This window comes from Tympanuchus pallidicinctus, unplaced genomic scaffold (genome assembly GCF_026119805.1).
Source record: "Tympanuchus pallidicinctus isolate F22 unplaced genomic scaffold, pur_lepc_1.0 scaffold26, whole genome shotgun sequence".
Classification (NCBI taxonomy): domain Eukaryota; kingdom Metazoa; phylum Chordata; class Aves; order Galliformes; family Phasianidae; genus Tympanuchus; species Tympanuchus pallidicinctus.
The window spans coordinates 11697915-11719264 of NW_026294743.1; the positions used below are offsets into that span (position 1 = coordinate 11697915).

Consider the following 21350-nt stretch of genomic DNA (forward strand, 5'->3'; position numbering starts at 1 on the left):
AGGATACAAACTCTGATAGGGTTTTACACAACAAATTCCAGCCTTGCAATTGCACACAAAAGCAACTGGAAACCACAGTCAAAGCATCCTGGAGCCTGTGGCCTTTGCATTCCTGAGGTTCTTCCTTGTCCAGGATCAAAGCTCAGATGTGTAGGACTGCTGGGAGCAGTTTTTGCTGTGCAACTCCTGAACAAGTGTACCCCTCCCCTCTGTCATTAAGGAAAAATTAGTCATCTGTTAGAGGCCACTATTTTCCCTTGGTCCACAAATGCAAAATGTCAGGTTGCTCTTGCAAACGGGCCCTTTGGTGCAGTAAGCAGCACAAATCTTCAGCCTTTCAAGTGAAGAAGTCTTTTAGATTTTTAAGACACATTTTGTGGTAAGCATCAAGAACATGAGAAACATCTCCTCAGCTAAAATACTGCACTTCACAGTCACTTGCTACGAAGGTTATACATTTAGCTAAAGTAGAGTCCATCTGTCATTGCACAATCCTGGAATACTACACTAAATTTCTTTTTGAAAGCCAGGGGTCAACATAAAAAATGACGTTCATTGCTAGCATACATCATTTGACTATCATTTTATTTTCATTCCAGATGCAAAAATGCACAGGGATCAGGTCAGACTGTTGAACTGGTATTCAGTCAACCCTGAATTGTGATTGAAAAAGAAACTTCTAATGTAGATAAAAAACAGAAACATATATAGAGATAGTAAATGCATTTCACTAGCTGCTTTAAAGGACATGGGAGTGAATGTATCTATTTTTCTAGAGATTAATAATTTTTACAAAGAATATGAAGGAATAAAAAGAACTATGGAAGAAGAGCAGCAAGCCTAGGAAGGCAAATCGATAACGAATACAGGGAAGGAATAACTAGGTGTGAGAGCTCTGAACAGGTGATGCTGAGTACCCTTGTTGCAAACACCACACCCATACAAAAACCTAATTTGGAAACTCCCTGTCAACCTGTACCTGAAGGATTAGTTTGCTTTTAAGGATCACCAGAGAAAAATTCTTGTAACAAACTCAAATATATTCTTACACATTATTAAACAGACCCAGACATATATACGACATTATAACTTTCTTCAAGAAGTGTCATTTTCCCATCTTGATACTACTTGATTTTTCTTTCAATTACACATACAAAAAATTAAGCAACAACAGTGAAAAGAAATACTCCATTCAGTTGTTTGACTGATGTAAAAACACAGAGCTTTGCTGATATAAGCAGAGCCATGGTCATTTAGATCAGCTGCAGAATTTTCTCTCATTAGACATTTGCTGTCAGGCTGTTGTGTATAAACAGCTCTATAAACAGAACTCTGTGGGTTCAGCATTTTAACGTTCAAGCCGTATTTCATATTCCCAAATTCAGTAGCATCTCAGAAATCAGTGGAATACTTATCTTCATAATATTCCACGTGACCACCTTGAAAAGATAGTTTGGAATAAATACATGTTTAAACCAAACCTCCTGATGCATTAACATAATGGCTTTTTAATACATAAGAGCTGCAAAGAGATGGTGGTTTGTTCAGTTTTTTTATTTTCCCATTTGCAAGGCAAAAAGGCAAATCAAATAGGAAATGTGCTAAAAAACATTTAACAAAGCCAATATGAGTCTTCCCAAACAAGAATTGTAATTACTGCCTTAACAATAAGCAATTAATTTGTCAAGTCTCATAGCTTTACAACACAGACTGGAAGACTGTACAAAATTGCATGTGGGTTTGTTCCAGAAAGCCAAATAATGCTTTGCAGAAATGAGGAAGTGCAAAGTTGCTCCTGCAGTAGTAGATTCAAATGTTTCCTACAATCCAATCTGGTAGAAAAATACTGGGCCCACACCACACATGAACTTACGAGCATCCCTCAAGACAGAGCAAAAGCCTGAACCCAAGACACCTCCACTCAGGATACTCACAGCACCAAACAAAAGAGGAAACCATAGGAACAGACAGGGCCTACAGCACTACTTCATGTAGTGAAGATGGGAAACAGGTGGTCAAGGTTAGAGGTAAACTAGGTCCCCCAGTTCAAGCAATGCTGCTTGTTTATTCCTAGCACAGCTGGGGACAGATTACACAGCAGTGGGAACTAGGTAACTTTTAAGGTTCCTCTGAACCCAATCCATTCTGTGATTTTTCCAGACTAAAACTTGAATGAAATTACAATGTAATCTCAACATGCTACAAATTTCAAGCTGCGGTATTAAAGCACATCATGTTATCATGTGTGTCCATGAGTACAGCTTATAAAGTAGATGGAAAACATAGTCATACTGCTGCTCTTCTTGTTTTTGTTTTTCCCCTAAGACTGCAGTCTGAGTGTTGCACTTTTCTAGACAGATTTAGTCCACTCAACAAGAGCTCAGTAAAAACCCCAACAATTCATACCATGGTCATGATTTCTACATAATGTTATGGCATTTAAACAAAGACAGTAGCAGCAAGCACAAGTTTATTTTTCAGTACCTTCTTTTTTTCTTTCTGCATTTCCTTCAAAACTTCCAATCTGCAATGATTGGAATATTTTTATATGAATTGTTATCTTTAAAGAATAATGCCTCTAAATAAGAAACAAGTTTCACATCTTTGAATCTTAGGTTCCAAAACACAAGTATTTCCAGACATAATATAGTCAAATCAGTAAGACAGCATTGGAATAAGATGAATTAGTAAACACACACAGAATATTGACTCCCTTTCTCCACCATCACAGCAGTGAACTGGAATTTATGGTGATGCAAGTTTCATACCTAAACCAACAAAATCACTAACTATACAATCATCTGGCTTTATTTAATAAGATCCTTTGATATCCTTGAAATGTGGAAATAAACATTTCCAGATTTTCTTGCCTGCTAAAGGTTTTCTTTTTTTTTTTTCTTAACTTCCCTGAAAAAAAGTTATGCTAAATGTTGGACATGCATTTTGCCAATAGTCGTTGACACACACTGCTGTGCTTTGGATTATACAGGACAGCAGCACCATCTACCGGTAAGAAGATCTTCAAACTTTAGAAAAAGCTGTGGAGAGCGATCCAGCCAAAATGATGCAAAATGCTACTGAGAGCAATACGTAGTTTTTCAGGCCCTGGATAGATGAAAGGAGAGAAAAAGAAAAATACATCATAATTTATATCTCTTCACAAAAAAAAAAAACTAAAAAAAAACTAAAAAAAATAGGGTTTATGATAGGGTTATGATAAAACAAATCTATCCATTGCATGAAAAGCTAATCTCATCCATAATGGCAAATTACACACACTATGAATCTTGTACAGAATAGCTAAGGAAATCTTAGGCTACACTGCCATGCTTCAAATTCCATTAGAAAAATCATGTCAGCCGTGTTATGTTAACATCTAGTAACTTAGCCTGTTCTGTGCATATCAGTTTAAGGATCTCTGTATTGCCCATCAGAAGGATGCTCACTGCTTGGTCCTTTGGAGGATTTGATCCTGGTTTATTAGTCCATGGGACAACTGCTAAATTCCCTGCTCCCACTGAAAGAACTGGCTCAAAAAAGGTTATGCTTGGCATCCCACCTCTTGACAATGCTACAGCTTTTATTTACCCCCCCCTGCTGCTCATAGCTCTGGAATTCCAATCTTCATTCCTTTGTTCAGAGTTCTTAGTTTTTCTTGGAAAACTTATTACTGCACGACCCGACTGTCAGCTTCATAATGCAATACTTGTAAGGTGGAGAAATTGAAGAGAGACAGCTGTTTATCAAGTAATGCTGCTCTACAAGCTACAGACAAGCACAAGAGAGACTAGGTAAAAGGCCTACTAAGATTACCTTGATTTCTTTAAATACAAGGACTCCCCACATTGCAGCAATGAGGCCAGGACCCTGAAGAATAAGATTCATTTGTACATTACAGCATTTCATTAAAACTTGCCACATTCTCATTATTGTTTTAAGGGTGCTTGCATTTCAATTGGATAGCAAGTTTATGCATTTCCATCCTGTATTATTACAGCATTCATGGAAAAAGCATTACCATCACCAAAGTGACTGTACCTTACCCTAGGAGGTAAGATACAATAAATAATCAAGAAGGGCTAAAGAAGTAAAAGACTGTTTTTACAGAGGGCATAATTTCTTTCTGAATTACACTGTGGAGTCTGCACTAGCTGTTACATGTTCTTTTAGAGTCTCCAAATAGTATGTCCAAACTACAGACTTTCATCTATCACCACATTTCAGAGGATTATTCAGGGTTTTTTTTTGGCAGCCATCAAGGATATTCTACTCTACTGCGACTAACCTGTCCAACAAAGTTTGATTTTATCACTCGGTATGATATCAAGACACTGGAAAATTAAGGTTATTTCCTGTATTTCAGGGATCTGGACAAAGCACAAAGCCAGACAGTTAAGACAGGTCAGGAAAACTAGTGTTTTATCTGTGATGTTGTCTTACAGGTTTCCTAGCTAACAGCAAACAGTGGCACACAATGATATTTTCCAGACGTTCCTGGTAATACAGTTTATCTCCTCTGTGTGCAATGACCTGAATTCTCACGTCTGATAAGAAAATGTCTGAAACTGTCTGCAAATGCTTCCCATTACAGCTGCTCTCTGCAACACCTGACAGATGTTTAGACAGTCATCTTCCTCTCCCTATCTTAAGTCAACTCAATAGGACAAAAATTTATACCAGGAGACAACAGTACCTAATGCTGAGTGTGTTTGCACATGCTATTTCTGAGTGAAATTGCAAAGTATTATTTACATAATAACTAAGGTGATATTTCACTGTCTAGATAACTTACATTGCCAGAGGAATGCATTTTTTAAATGAGACAAATTGTTAAAGGGACGTGGTGAATAACTGAAATTCCCTCCAGGGTGAAGTAAAGGAGCAATTCCAAAACTGCAGTGAAAGACAGGCAGCTTCTCATCAGTGCTGTCTTTAAAACGTTTCATTTAGTGATTTTATATCCTTGCCTTTTACGTATGCTGATAACCAAAGTTACTAAAGCTGCTTTCCACTAATCCTTCAGTTTGTAATGAGAATGATGCCAAGTTTTTTTTTTCATTGCATACTGCAGAGTTCATTTTGACTAACTGCATCTTGAAGCAAACTTTAATCCCTATTGTTTTATTAGTTTTTTTTTTTCCTCTTCAAAATAGAGCTGTTCAGCAGAACATTGATTTTGATACTTATAAACTTCAATTTGCCAGAAGTTATCCAGCTTTGCAGTACCATTCAGTAGACTCCTGAGAGAGTAACAGCAAATTTGTACACAGTGATGGAATTTATGCAACTCCTGGATGTTAACAGTTTGAAAGGTACAGCATCATAAGCAGGAATCCAACAGCCATTTTCCCTGCCTAGGTATAAGAAAATTATTTTCAGCAATTCAAATGCTGTTAAATGTGTTCAGGAACTGTGGTAAAAAATACTTGACTTAATTAAGCAAAACAAGAGAAAAAAATCCAGAGCAATATATACTTGGTGAGATGAAAGTATGTAACTTCTCTGCCTTTGATCACCTCAGTTCACTGTTTCATATTGATACAGTTATGTTTCCAGAGCACTGGCTTCAACACAGTTTGAAGTCTCTTACTTTCAACTCCTCCACTTTAAATTGGACTTTCAGCTCCACTTACTTTCAACTCCTCCACTTTTCACTGGCCAAAATGGTGCTTGTCACAGTCATGAAAGTTTCCAATAAAACAAAAGCTAGCACAGACAAGCAAGAGAGGCAAAAAAAAGCCCTAGGTGTGTCAAAATTTCACCTTAATTCCACAAACAGCAGGAAAAGAACTTTCACTTCAATTCTAGTCAGAGATTTTGTCGTTACATACTTACTGCAGTAATTATTGGAAAGCTGACCACAGCACTGAGATAGTGATTGGCGATGAACCAGCAGCAATTGGCTACAGCCCAAAGCAAACCAGAAACAAACCCTAGAAAAATAAATCCAGATCAAAAACATGTACAGAGAAGTATAGACAGCCATTTGTGAAACATCTGTATTTACAGCATAATAGCCAAACTGAACATTTTAGTACGGTAACTACTCTAACAAGCTAGCTCTGATAACCCAGACCAAAGCTCAAGGGATAAAATCAGCCACCTCAACTGAAGTAGCAAATTATCACTGAAGTTCAAGCTTTCCTGGGCAGTGTGTTATCCTCTAAGGCAGAGTTAGTTCTTGAAAATCCACCACTTGCAATGTCACTTTCCAGATCAGAGCAAAATTAAGGTTTTGTCCTAACTTTAATTAACCCAATAGGAGTATCTTTCAAACCAAAGTCAAATGAAGAGACTTCAAAGGCTAACTACAGCTCCAGTACACAGACTGAAATCACTGCAAAGAAGTACAAAGAACTAACAGTCATTAGCTACTAATTGAACAGTATGACATACCTGGCAGTATGGCTTGGGGATAAACATTAGGTTTGTTTTTCCTGACTGCACAGTAGATCAAAAAGTAGACGGTACTTGTAAGAAATATTCCACTGAAGTGTGCAAAAACATAATCTAAATCTGAGAGAGAAATTGAGAAATTGGTATTAGCCTAAAATACCAGCTATTAATTTTAACTACATTTATTTAACTGATTCTATTCCTACAGACAAAAATACATAAAATGCCACTGCTAACAATTCAGGTTCAAGTTGTGGTTATGAGTAACGTAACAGTCTGACTGTGGATAGATTTGGTTAGTCAGACACATCCTCTTAAACATGAATTAAATGTTGCACTGACTTCAGCATTTATCACAAGCCTTTATGCATTCCTGTGAGTTATTTTTTGTAACTCTGTTAGTCAAGCAACTGAATTAATTTATAAAAAACTTGAGAAAACCCTTAAATGAGGCCACAAAAGTGATGGGGAGTTGTTTTACATAACCACATCCTCTCTTAACCATCTACATCTGCACTCCTGTAGACAGTCATTTTGTTTCATGTCATACATTTAAAACTGCACGTGACTGCACAGATAACTGCACACCAACTGATACCAGGGAAGATAAACATGGCCTTTTTTTTCTTTCTTTCTTATCTTGAGGAATGCATCACAATTTTGATCACTCTAATCACTAACAACAATCCTTTACAGATTGGGTAGGTGCTAAATAAAACATTCCCAAGGTGGTTAAGCTGAAGCATGTAGCAAGGTAATTTCCATCTCCTCCCACCTGCAAGTCCTCATCAGAAAAGGCAACTACAATAATAACACATTGTGTCTAGTTTGGGAATACATGAAGTTCATTGTTACACTTCAACAAAAGGCTTCCATTTAAAAAGCAATGCAACGTTAATTACTTAAACTTCTGTATATCTCTTCTGCTCATTAATTATGTTCTGTCTTCTTTCCCATTACTAGTGCACTAACTTGGCAGCTGAGTGAGCTCTTGTCCCTCATGTTCCTGGCATACGAACCTGGTACTTTGAAAATGTTAGCTACATTTGGTAACATGTGAAGTGAGATAAGCATGGTATCTTCTGGGTTGTTCCTCACTGTTCCTTTAATGCAAGTCACCTCTGGGAAAAAGGGAGCTCTAGTATTTGGATGGCAACAAACTTGATAACACGTAAGGTGGTGTAGAAATTGTGTTTTGTCACTGTACTTCCAGCAGTACAGTTTCATCCTGTGCCTTTATGAAAGCAGAAGATTGCTGTGTAATAATGACATAAAGCAGAAGGGCTTATTAGCCTTTACCAAATTGACTTGCTCTTGCATATATTGTTCCATTTCTTCTTCCATGGTCCTTGATATAAAGCACTGGTACAAAACTGGAACCGTAGAGTACTCCAGCTATGACAGCTAGGCTACATCCTCTTTGAAAAGAGCAAAGAAATCAGGAAAAAGAAAACAGCCTGGTGTTAATTAGGGAAGTAAGTAACACACCTAAAACATCTAAGAAAATTGCCAGCAATGCCATAAAAATGGTATGTTAGCACATCTTTTTTTAAAGCAGAACTTGTTCAAAACAGTTATTTAGTTTTCCTGCACCTCATGGCCAAGTAATACAGACAACTCTTTTGTCGAGAACCTGCAACCAGTATTAACCACATCAACCAAGCAATATTTCTTTAGAAGTGAAGCTAGGAGAAAACAAAAGATATAGTTAAAATGTGCCCACTCTCAGCTTCACTTTGCAGCCAATGTTTTCCACATAAAGATTTCAAGGATAATGCACCCCTTCTCCGCTTCCAGATAACTGGGGCCTCAGCTGTCATAAGTCCCCTTGCTAGCTACCAATTCCACCTTGGACCATTTCTGCTGTTTAGTTACCATGGTGCCATGCTTCTTGCAGGTGTTTTCATCTGGAAACCACACCCGGAAGCATGGAATCCTTCTATGCTGGGTGCCAATCAACAACATGATATAAACCAGCTCTGTAATTACTTAATTGCTATTGATGTTTACTTTGCAAATGTTGTTCTTTGGTAGGGTAAAACACACTGAACATAGAAGAAAATTATCCAACTAGCTTAGCTATTCATACACAGACATGTGTACTGTTTGTTAGAGCATGACTATGCCTGGAAAACAAATTAACAAATCATGTTCTTATTGTGTGTTTAATTACTTTCTCTGTTAACGACTTACACAAATCTTTTTTTTACTGGAGAAAGATTGGTCACCCATGAGACATCAGAGGTGTCTTCAGAAGCATTAACAGACTGTAGAAAAAGTAGAGTTTTTACTCAGTCCTGCTTTTTTCCCTTTAAAAAGAAAACAGCATCTCAGACATCATATTAATACAGCAATTCTGCTCTGAGAAAATGATAATGGAAGGAAAAAGAAGAGGAATTTACACAAATACTTTGAATAAAGAAAAATCATTTCAGGGAAAAAAAAAAAAAAAAAAAAGAACAAACCTAACAGTAATAATTGGATCCATCTCCAAGTCTGTAAATGATTGCCTATGGATTTTGGCTTTCCTACTTTACAGAGCACTCACAAGCATTTTTAAAATCCAAATGCAGGTCTGCCTTCCAAAATTTGTCCTGTGCTGTGGATCAGGGACTGGTTCTGTAACGTGGCAAAAATCTAGAAGCACTTAAGCACTCAGTTACCTTCCCACTAAGCATTCTCCTGCTATTACAGTTAAGTCTCTATTAAAATTGCTTCCTCTTCTCAGAGAGGGAAGAAATACATGCTGTCTGCAACTCTGCAATAAGTACTTGTAAGTAATAAAGCTGAGAAAGTAATAAAGCTGAGAAAGAACATTTGGGAAAGCCTTTTCTGTTGCTCATGTTTGACTGAAAACACAATTAAAATATAATCAATGCATATTTATACAGTCTTATGTAGTTTACCATGAACTTTAACAAAATTTGTTAACATTCAAGCAATTTTTTGCTGTTGTTTTTAAACGGTTACATATTTTCACTGCTGTAAAGTAACAACTATAGAGTACTTACAGATTCTCTCAGTAATGGCGTGCTTTCTAATGAAGCTGAAGATGTTTGGACTTCAGTTTTGATAAAAAAAAATATGACAGCACTCAGAAAAGAAAAACATACCAATGATTACTACAAGTCAGATCACAAGGATATAACATTTAGTATCCAGAAACAAAAGGTGTATTTGGAAGCATGCTAGTTCATTGCCATTACTATCCCAGACTCAATTCAATACATTTTTAAAATGCAACTGCTTTGAATAGTTTTAACAAACCACTTCAGCAGGATTGATCTTGTTTTAGTCTTTAATGTTCTCTCTTCTATGTAACGCTATTGAAATGCCTCCTTTCTGTGGGGTGGTTACAGACACATGCTAATATTAGCTGTGGTAGATAACAGTCCCTTTGGCACAGCACCACACATGGTCAAACATCTGCACAGAAATTCTATATGGAAAAACTTCAACCTGCACAGAACTGGATTTGTTCCCCAAGGGAAATTAATTCTTTCTGAGTCTTTTATCACGTGCAACTGGGAGAACACTGCTCCTGCAGGGTCTCATGCACGTGCAGGAGGGGAAGGAGTATTGCCTAGTGGTGCTCCAATGCACTGACTGATTGAAAGAAAGAAGAAAGGGGAACATTTCTAATTTACCCCCAGCTCTCAGAAATCAGGTAAGCATATGTAATCAGTCTGGTTCTGGATTGGTTTTTTTTCATTATTTTTCAGCAAGATAATTTGATGTTCTACAAATTCTTTCTCGTAGCCGTAAACAGAAAGCCTCCATTTGAGGAGTGATTTATCTCCTGCTGAAGCCATATGGAGAGACACAAAAAGATGCCAGCTTCCTCCAGAGGGACTAGGTAAATATGCACAGGTCCCACCCAGGAGGCTAAAATGAAACACATGCTTCTGAGCTCTACAGAACAATATGCATATGCTTTGTGCAGCTTGCCAGGAAAACAAGTCTAGTAAGGATCTTTTCCCTTGTTGATCACTTTTTCCTCATATCTCAGGAACAGGCAGGAAGCAGCTGGTGAGCTGAATGAATTTATCAGGCAATGCTACGTTCAGTGAAAACCTCTCAAAACCATGCACTGCTAATGGGTAAAAAGTCACAGCAATCAAGGATGGTCTCCACTTCCCCCATGTTCTTAACTCTCTTCTTTTGTGCATTTTTTGGGGGGTATTTTGTGCATCTATTGCTTAGCATGCCTATGGCAAGCCTATTGCATTCAGGGCTGCCCTTCTGCTCCTGGAAAAACCTCCCTGGCCAATCAGCTGGAAAGCAGAGACAACTGCTACCTAACAAAGACCATCGTTACTCTATGTTTAGCTCAAAACATGAACAAATAATAAACTAATAATAAAATGAGAAGTCCTTCCAAAGGCCCCAAAGGAAGCCACTGTTTGGCAGTTGTTGGAGGGAAGGTAGACAGGGAGCTGCTACAGTGAGTGCACCACACATCTGTCTTGACCACGTCTACCAGCATAAAAATACTGTTCTGAACTGTTTCTGTTCTGAACTCTAGGCATGGAAACCAAAAAAAAACCAGCTATGGACAACCCAAAAATGTCATGGTAAATCACTTTGCAAAAAATAGTTCAATCCATTTGCCTGCCGGCTGCATTTTTCCCGTGGTTCTAAAATACATTTTTAATGTTACAAAAATTCATCATTACTTTTTACCTTAACAGTGAAAGTCCAGCTCCAATATAATTTAAGACTGGTCTTGCTACCTCTTCTGGGTCAATTCCAAACCATCCAAACCTGAAATGTTTAACTATTTATTCTTAGCTGCACTGATTGCACACCAAATACTATCATCTAGTCTCGAAAATCTTTATACACAGAAATAATTCAGCTGAAGTTTACATTAGAAATATTGGATCGATGCTTCATTTGGCTTGCAAAAATTCATGTTTATTCAAGAGTAATCTTTAACTTAATTGAAATTGATTTTTTTTTTTTTTTAAATCTGGGTATTTAAAAGTCAAAGTTAATTTGAATTGTTTTATCAATCCATGCTGCAGAAGAAAGTGCTCTAGTTTTATGTAAAAAACCCACATTATTTATTTACTCAATTATGTTAATAAACATGACTGGGCATTTTCTTGCTATTGAGGCAAAGGAAACAAAAAAAGATAAAATAATTAATCTGACTACTTTCCACATTGAAAGAGAAGATCTTTTAAGTATCCTTGTTATTGGCAGTGGTGCTTACAGTCTAGCTGTTAACAAGGAAAGATAAACATCAGTAACGTATGATTTAAAATGCTTACCTGGAACTTGCCCAGCCTGTCAGCAAATTGAAAGAAGCCCATATCAAAAGACCAAGAGCTAAGCCTATGGTTTTAATAATAGGAACAACTGTGATGTTGCCTGAAAAAGAAAGAAAAAATAAATAAATAAAAATCAATGACCCACAACACCAAAATTGAAATCAGTTATAAACCAGACTGTGGTCTTGCATATTTTAGTTTGGGGTTTGAGTTTCAGTTTAGTCTGAGAATGTTCAGAAGGGGATGCAATTGAGGCAATCACAGGTTGGTAGCAACAGCACTTTTTAAAAAAGAAATGCATTGAAATCACAGACTTTCCCTCAACATCATTTTAAAAGTTATTTTTGGTGCAAATTTGCTGCTTATCAAATAAAAAGCTGGAGGCATTAAGTAGCTCCACCCAGCATACGCAGTATTACTATTCACAATTATACTTGCTCCAAAAGTAAAGCTCCATTAATAGCAGGACTAGAAAAGCCAAATCATTACCTCATATAGGGAAATGGTTTCGCTGCTGTTTTGTGATGAGTTAGGATTATACTTTGTTTCTCAAGGAGTGGAACACTTACCTGTAGCCCACAGGAAGCCTCCTACCATAGCCAAAGGCCAAAAGCGGGGGCAATTCTGGATTAAATTGACCACCAAAGAAACTATCCATATGGAAGCACAGAGAATCCATTGGAAGAACATTCCTATGGAAAAAGCAAATGTGCACAAGAGAGAAATGGCAGAGCATGGCAAGTGTGAGTCTCTTGCCTCTGAACATACTCTTTTAGCTTAGGTAGTACACGAAAAAAATGAAACCTGGTCACTTTCTGTCAATCTATCCTGTGCTATGCACTCTATTAAAAAATAAGATAAATTGGTGGGCAATGTTTACACAGGCCCAATCCCCAAATGCATGAAAGTTCTGATAGCTTTCTGACAAATAAAAGCTAGAAGTTATTGAAAGCTTCTCCCACCACCCCATTAGCAAGACAAAACTCCTTCAGGGCCCAGCTCATTAATACACTGAGGATGACAAAGTTTGGACAAATCAACCTTCACTGAAGGGGCAACTAAGCAGACTGTTTAACTTCATGCCAGCTAAGGCTTTTACTTTAAACTATCCTTGTCTTTCTAGGACTGCATGTGGTACAAAAAAAAGAAGTCTGTAATACACACAATGATATTAAAAGGACACAGCTGTAGATACGTTTCTCTGGGGATTGGTTACTGACTATGCTTCACATAAATGTGCAAATACAACATGAAACCAGTATCATAAAAGTGATAACATCCTAAGGAGATTATAAGAAAACAGAAATGATGTTTCCTCTTATTAGCATTACTAATTATAAGTATAAAAATATCCTTTTGTGATTGGTCTCAGGTCCACAACCAAAGGGCAACACTCCAAAAGCCTTTTACAGTGTTATTATAAATATATATTTATATGTATATAAAATATGCATATATAAATGTATGTACTTGAGAGTCCCCAGCATAGTAAAAGTAAGGACACTTCTTCACATTCTGCTGGAAGATGCTCATGAAATCATCATTACTGTTAAAAAGAGATTTACTGTATCCTGAACTAATGCATTACTGCTTTATACTCTAACATCAGAAAGAAAGTTTGAACCAGGCTGTATTGATACTTATAAATGTATCTATAGAAACATTCACATTTGCAGGTGAAATATTATTCCTACTAGCAAAAGTAATAAAAGTAAAAATGTAGGTTAAGTTTACCGTCACCAGTATCGTATTTTTTAACTGGCACAAAATTTGTCCCAAATAGAAGAACAGCTACTGTGGAAGAGGTAAATCCAATAGCTAGATCTGTGCTATTGCTGATGTTAAAGGCATTGTAGGCTCTCTCAAAGCTCATTTTTGCTCTGAAGGTGTCCCTTTTTGTAGAGTTTTTCTTTTGTGCTGCAGGTCTTGAAAGATTCTGAAATCAGAGAGCAGAATTAAATACGTGAGTATAAAAAATACCACTCTAGTTCAGAAACCTGCAATTCAAAGGACCCTAACGTTTCTCTCTGAGAAGTCTGAAAAAACTGGGAACTATATGATGGAATCCCATGCCACACAACTGTAATCACAGGTCAATTAAAAACAGATGCAGGCAATAATAGGCGCATTTCGTAACTTCACAGAAATTGTGTCTGAAAACACGATGCCATGAGTGCAGAAGATTCGAATCTGTGCAGGTCAGGGGAAACCTTGCTGCCTAGGGAGACACTGAATCATCACATTCTTACTCCTGCAGGCAAACTGGTCACACAGGTGTATAAAAAAGCAGGGATTTGAAAATTAGATAAAACTATCACTAGAAGCTAGAGTAAATTGCAACCTCACTGCCTACAGGTCACGAATAGGCACAGAGATTCAACAGATTGCCTTAGTGAGCTTCACATAGATTATTAGCAAGCCACAAGAATTGCTCTAGTTGGTATAAAGCAGGAATAAAGGTTCATCTTTTCCTTTGAGTAGCAGGACAAGCTGCCTCAACAGTTTCTTCTTTCATTTCATAGAATTACAAGTAATAGCCACAGATTTTTTTCATCTCATAACAACCTCTTTGGTTCTTTTGGATGGAGATTCACCTTGAGGTTACGCTCAACAGAAGTGTCCCATACACCTCTCATATGGATTTGACAGAAAAAGTGCCTCTGAAGAAAACTATCTAAGAAAAGCAAACATATAAGAAACAAATAGGGAAAGCACTTGGAACTGTAATCTGCAATACGATATTTAATTGGCAGTAGGTAATTTAGTGGTTGTTTATCCTCTAGACTTCCTTTTTTCAATGAGAGATTTCCACAGTTAGAAACAAACAATTACTCTGAGTATAAAGGGACATATTTATAGAGGTACGCAATCCTGTTGTTCATGTAACGCTGCTCATTCTCATTGTAATGACTTCCCACTGCAGTCTGAAATTCCCCAGTGTAGTGGACCAAGTGCTGCCTGGAGGAAAGAAGCTAAAAAAGGATGGAGGAAATTTTGCCAAATCAGCTAAGGGGTGCTGCAACCGTACTCTGCAAAAAAGGAAGAGCTGAGCCACAGCATGTGCTTTCATCTTGCTTAACCCTCCAGCCTCAGCTGCTCTGCAGTCCTCAGAACACTGAGAACCACATCTGCTGAGACAGTGCTTTTATCTAAGCTTCAGCAGAATCATCAGTGCTGGCTGAATTTAATCAGTTGTATTAGCGAGTGAAAAGTTCAGTCACACAAGTACTGTTACCAATTAGTTTCTCTCCATGAAAGATCATTTTTTCATTAAATACTTCTGAAAACACCACAAATGACATCTAGCAGACTTACTGCAAAGGTACAATGGCACAGGTATTTCAGCTCTCTTTTTCTCATTTACACTTCACTTTCCTTACTTATTTAGAAGATAACCTCCATAACCTCCACCAGATGATTTTCACTATACTTAAAGATTCTGTAAAGTACATTTTGCCTGGGAAAACTTCCACTTTGTCAGTGGATATAATAAGGCTGAGATTTCTTCCAAGACTGAACTCGCAGGCTGAGAAAAACCTTGTGACATCACAAGAATAAATCAGAATAGATACAGGCTTACATCAGCTAGCTTCATGCCATCAGGACTGACTCAAAGCGTGTTAAATGCCTTTCACGTAAGGCACTAAGGCTGGCTTTTTCCACAAGAAATTATGCTATTTCTTATGCCTTATGCTATTAAAGACATAAAAATAAAGCTGATCACATTGCGTCTCTCTGAGTGCAGGGTTCAGTTCTTCAGTTTTTAGATAAATAAGTATAAATAAGTCATTATTCACTTAAAATATTAAGAACCTTTCAAATTCAAAATGGCTTGTCATCCTTCTTGATTTTTTTAATTACATATAAAGGTCACATTAAAAATACTTCATTCTTATATCCACTAGGAGAAAACCTGTGTGATGCAGGGCAAGATGGTATCTAATGGATATAAAAAAATGCACATTGAAGACAATAGCACAACTGTAGAACTATAACTACGACACAAAACCCACACATTCCAGTTAATTGAGGAGGAGGAGGAGCATGCTCCATTCAGTCTGATAAAAACTCTGCAGCTCTCCAAGGTTTTGGGTACTTACTCTCCAAATTTAGCTAAACATCAGGGCCAACTTCCAACTCCATTTTAATGAGTTCAAGAGCAAGTTCAGCTGGACAAGACCTGGAGCAACTGGATGAGCTTCAGTGACAGCACTGCTTTAAGTGGGGAGTTGAACTACATGACTGTCAGAGGTCCCTTCTAAATTAAAATTAATCTATGATCCAGTGTCAAGAGCAAATAATGTACTGACACACAGCATTAAGTCAACTGCACTTTTGTTTGCACGTACCGGGTCAATGACCTTAGTCTTGTTCTGAGAGTTTCAGAGGACTCCTGAAAAACCTCTTGTGCTGTCTACAATCCTGTAATTGCCAGATGAATAAGCTTACGCACCTCCAATGGCTTACAGCTAACAAATGCACAGCAGGGCTATAGCTGAAGTTACCAGGATGTCAGAACACAGTGCTTCTATCTGCAAGTCACAGACAGTTGTCACAGTTACCAAAAGAAGTTCTTCAGTAAGTAGCTGAAAGGTATTTCAGGGTTTCTGAACTACAGAGGAAATATAGTTTTGTTTGTATACATTGGCTTTATCCCAGTAACTCCAATGGCCTAACTCACTAAAAGTTCGTGTTCTCTGTTTTCACTGTTTCCTCAGGAATATGCCACCATGTTCCTTCACACAGAGGGACGTGAGATCCTGGCACAGGCTGCCCAGAAAAGGTTGGGGTACCCCACTGTATAATCAAAGAATATTAGGATGTTGTAACCACAAAATAAACAAGTTAGGCAAAGCAGACTCTGATAACAAAAGAGAATAAATGGCAGGCTTACCCCTATCCTGGGCTCACCCACAAAACACCAGTAGAGGTGATCTCCAGAAGAGATCCTTCCCCTCTGGTAGCCAGCTCTTCAATAGGTCTAGGAGGGGTGCAGCCAGGAAGCACAGCTGAATTGCCTTCACCTGTGCTCCTCTGGCTGACTCATGGCTCACCTCAGGTGATCAATCAGAGCTTCAGGCCGTGACTCAGCAGTTCCCATACACCCACCCCTGAAGATGCTCAAGGCCAGACTGAACCAGGCCCTGGGCATCCTGAGCACAGCCTGGGCAACCAGCCCACAGCAGGGAGGAGGGACAGGGTGGGCACTGAGGTCCCTTCCAAGCCAAGCCATTCTGTGACTCTATTACCTTCACCCTCCGCAACAGTAACACAGTGGTGCAGACCTTACAAACAGCTATGTAAGCAAGAAGCCACTGCAAGTTGGATCCACAGTACTGCCACAATCTGAAACTGCTCATGCTCATTTGATTTGCTTAAAAGCTGTATCTAACACTGCTAATTTGCACATTTTTCCTATGCCACATTTCCCATTCAGGATGGATATTTTCATCCTCATTTTAGGAGGCTCCTGTTGGCTCCTTGGTGACACAGCAGCTTGCTGAGGTGACACCGGGCCCACTGCTCATAGAACCACTCTATTTGGAAGTTTTCTATTTTCCAAACCACTCTGTTTGGAAAAAGACCTTAAAGACCATCGAGTCCAACCACAACCTGACCATCCTACCCCAACTCTAACAGCCCTTTGCTAAATCATGTCCTTGAGCACCACATCCAAACGGTTCTTAAACACATCCAGGGATGGGGACTCAACTGCCTTCTTGGGGAGCCCATTCCAGTGCTTAACAGCCCCTTCTGTAAAGAAGTGTTTCCTCATATCCAACCTAAACTGACCCTGGCTTAACTTGAGGCCATTTCCCCTCGTCCTGCCACCTGTGAGAAGAGACCAACCCCGCTCTCACTGGAGGCACCTTTCAGGCGTTTTGAAGAGAGCAATAATGTCTCCCCTCAGCCTCCTTTTCCCCAGACTGAACAGCCCCAGTTCCTTCAGTCTCTCCTTACAGGCCATATTCTCCAAGCCCTTTCCTGATGAGCTGAGTGTTTCTGCTCTCCCTATGACCACGCTTTCCAAAGACAGGCAACGCTTTCACTAAGCACGCAGCACGGAAAAACGTGCTCACCACGTTGCCAGACTCTGCCCTCCTAGCAGCAGGCTGCCATTGCCCCAAGGCCGCCATTAGGCGGAACACGAGCGAGCAGAGTGCGGCTGCGCTCCCCCAGGCTCCCGCAAGCCAAGCGCTCAGACACCGCTTGTGGGCAGGCCGATAGCAACGGCCCCGACACGCGCCCGTCCCGCAGCCCCGCCGCCCACCCCAACCCCGCCACGCCGCCTCACCGGCCGCCCCGCCGCTCTGGCCTCCCGCCCGCCATGCCCCGCCCCCTGGGTCGGCCCGCCTCCGCGCTCTGTCCCCGGCTGCGCGGCGGGCATCCGTCCATGCGCCCGGGCTGAGGTGAGCGGCCGCCGTAAGCTGCCGCATTGTTCAGTAATCAAGTCGTAAAAAGGAAATATTTCACGCGTATATCACGGAGCTTTCTCGCTGTTTGCCCTGTAAGGATTTGACCCGCAGCAGTTAAAGCACAGACTTATTAGTCAGCATGTTTAGTAACGAAGCAAACATCTCTGTCCTCTCAAAGTACAGTTCCCAGATGCCAGCTCACGTTGACAGCCTTAAAAACACAGCATAAGCCCAGCACAAGCACAAGCACTGCGTTCCAAAATCCATGTTAACTATAATAATGACTCCTTTTCTTCCTGCAGGCCCATTGGCCCCGCACAGGCAGCACTGCACCATTCCTCAGCCATTTCAGTGTGAATATCTGCCCCTGTGACAAACACAAACTGATCTGGTTTCTTCTATAAATGAGCACACTGATGCTGCTGTGTTTCAGCAGTTATAACAAGACAAAAAAGGTTCAAAAAATTCAGCTGTTCTGTGTCTAGGAATGAAAAGAACTGGAAACTACTTCCTAATTTCCCCTCTTCCATCCATTGCCCGTTTCCATTCCATCAAATCCAATATTAGGTTTGGTATTCCAGTGCCCCTAGGCTTAGGAATAGATAACACTGGCTGTGGAATATTGGTATATAAAGAAGTGACATGAGAAGAAGCTGACTTTAATGGACACTGATGGCAATACCATGAAAATAGTTTGCAGCAAGAAATAAACACTGACCTGTAAGCTATGTATAGGTGCAACAATTGAGGTCAGTGTTGGATGAGACAGCTCTCATAGTTCAGTCTATTCTTCCAAAAAAATACTCCAGACTTTTTGTGAACACAGAGAAATGACCCTTTCAGCTCACTTTTGTGCCCTGCTGCATCTTTGTGTTAGTAGTTATACAAGAAAGAAGAATTCTACCAAAGAACAAACGTGTCTTTATCTTTCCTGAAACACAAAGAAAAGTTGGTTTTCCAAACAAGCCCGTAGCCATTTGTTGGTTATTTTGTGAAATCTAGTAGGGCACTGGAGCTGTACACAAGCACTGAGATAAACAATGTCTGAATGTGTTATCTTTTAAAGATCCAGAAAAGAAATTTAGATGCAAATATCTGTGCAGTTAACAAGATATTGAATTCTATGTAGTTGAACACATGCAACCTGGATCCTATGTAGTTAAACACATGCAACCGTTCATTTCAGTAAATTTAACAAGAAAGAATTCTCTTTCCTGAACATGAAAAATTAAGAAAATACTATGGCCATAGTCACAGCAATCATAAAAAAAAAAACCTTCAGTGATCAACACTGCACATCAGTGGGTACAGCTCATTTTAGCTTCTAGGCTACAAAGGAACTCAGGAAGGAAAGAAATATCCCGTATCCCTTTATAATTTCCACCAGATAATCTTTAAAGAATTCCTGTAAGAAGATTGCGTAGATTACAAAATTTAAAAGAAATGCCATGCCAAAGGAAAAGTATTAATAACTGGAACAGGCAGTGTTTCACAACTGCTTGATTGCCATGGTCAGGCAATTGTTCAGTCCGCACGCAGGAACTGGACATTCACATATACCGTTGCAGTGTGATACATTCCCCGGCCTGTGCCACTAGCAATGCAAGGTGAAAAAAATAACAACATGCTGAGATAGTTGAAAGAAGTACAGTGGTTACAACCTTCATGCTGATTTGTTTCAATGGTCTGTTTACTTCCCGTTATTTATCTTTAAAGAGAGAAACCTGTCTTACGCATTTCAAAAGACTTTATGTGTATGTGCAAATATGCTCCGTGCCCTGATTTTACCCGTATAACTTGCAGATATTTAGCACTCACTTTGTATCTTTCTTAGGTGGAACACAGGAGGCCGTTCATAGGACCCACTTATGTTCTCTCTTGGTCAAAGCTGGCACCTCTTCAGTGACCATTCCACCTTTCAGCAGGACCCTCCAACATGTAAGGCTGATTTGAGAAGGTCCACATCATGCAATCCTTTTAATGTGTAAACAATTTTAAGCAAGATTAGCCATATTTATACTGATATTATTGATAGACTCATCCGGAGCTTTTTGAATTAAGTAAAGAAAAGTGGTGGTCAGTGAAAAAAATGTACTCACAAAGTTTTGTAACTCAAATTAGACCCATGTGAAACATAAGTCTATTCTTCAATCAGTCTGATCCCCCCTAGGGTGTTAATTGTGGAACAGGCAATGTCCCTATTAGTTTAATTGCAGCAAACATATCCATTTTATTGTTTTGAGCTTATGCCAGACAAGGAGTCAGAAGTCATAGCTTCACCACTGTCTCACTGCTCAGCTCTGCACAAGCTCTTCTTACTGCCTCGACTCTCCTATCTGCACAGTGACTGTGCTGTACTCATTTTGGAAAGCTCAGATACAAAACCCTCCTGTTTAGTAGCACATTAGTAGCATTTTAAAAGCCACTGTTTGTTTCTCCTCACAAGAACGTATGATTCTCAAACATTTCAAAATGCAGAGGGCCTTCTTATAAAAAGAAAACCCTAGAAAAATGGGGATTTCTTCTGTTCATTTGTGCGCAGTGCACTAGAGGGCCCTCAGGAGTTAGAAACGGATGGAATGTACTTTTGGAAGGCACTTACTTCACAGAACTTTTCATTACAGAATTTAAAATAGAAGAGGGCTTTTTTTTTTTTTTTCCCATAACGTGAGGTTCATGTAAGTTTATAGCAGTTCGTATGCAAACAACCTCTCAGCACGGTTCGGTTCCAAACAGTATTTGGCTTGTAATGAAGTACATAAATGTGAACTATACTTAAAACTGAAATATGGGCTAGCATTCTTTGAGAATGTCAGTTTTACTAAGTTATTTTTATTAACCTAAGGAATTCACCAGGACAAAGGATGAGTCAAGCTGAATAGGTAAGAGGTTTTATACCTTTTATAGCTATAAGTATACTATATGCACTTATTCTATCTTTGTTTCTTTGAAAGGGTATATAAGGTACTGTGATTTTATTTGAAAAACTATTGCTAGATCCTATTTTATGGCTTCACAAGAGTGTAAAGAATTAAATATCTTTCATTTTTAATGTGAATTTACAAGTAATATGAACTGTATTTACTAGGGAAATTTGTTACTGCTACTTTATTTTTGTATTACTGAGTATATGCATATTTAACTACTACAGTTACTGCTGGTTAGTAGTGTGTAATTTACAGCATTTCCATAACATGAACTTTAGTAAAGACTGTCTTATAAGAAAAAAATGACAATTTGGATTGGATAAGCTTTTCTTCTA

The 21350-nt window shown here is 38.9% G+C and overlaps 1 protein-coding gene across 7 annotated transcripts; it reads right to left on the bottom strand.

Annotated features, from left to right (window-relative positions):
- Nucleotides 1–566: 566 nt before the first annotated feature.
- On the bottom strand, nt 567–18009 carry TMEM144 (transmembrane protein 144). 7 transcript variants are annotated; one of them, XM_052690396.1, is made up of 12 exons: nt 17968–18009; nt 13407–13608; nt 12242–12364; nt 11673–11772; nt 11080–11160; nt 9408–9489; nt 8590–8663; nt 7696–7814; nt 6397–6516; nt 5836–5933; nt 3814–3867; nt 567–3105 (listed from the first exon to the last, which is right to left on the bottom strand). In XM_052690396.1, exons 2-12 carry the CDS (start codon nt 13543–13545, stop codon nt 3022–3024), a joined length of 1074 nt encoding a protein of 357 aa, XP_052546356.1. In that variant the 5' UTR covers nt 13546–13608; nt 17968–18009; the 3' UTR covers nt 567–3021. The 7 variants fall into 7 exon arrangements, with proteins under 7 accessions (XP_052546356.1, XP_052546353.1, XP_052546359.1 ...); XM_052690393.1 differs by lacking the exon at nt 17968–18009 and adding an exon at nt 17753–17864; XM_052690399.1 differs by lacking the exon at nt 17968–18009 and adding an exon at nt 17466–17487.
- Nucleotides 18010–21350: the final 3341 nt, after the last annotated feature.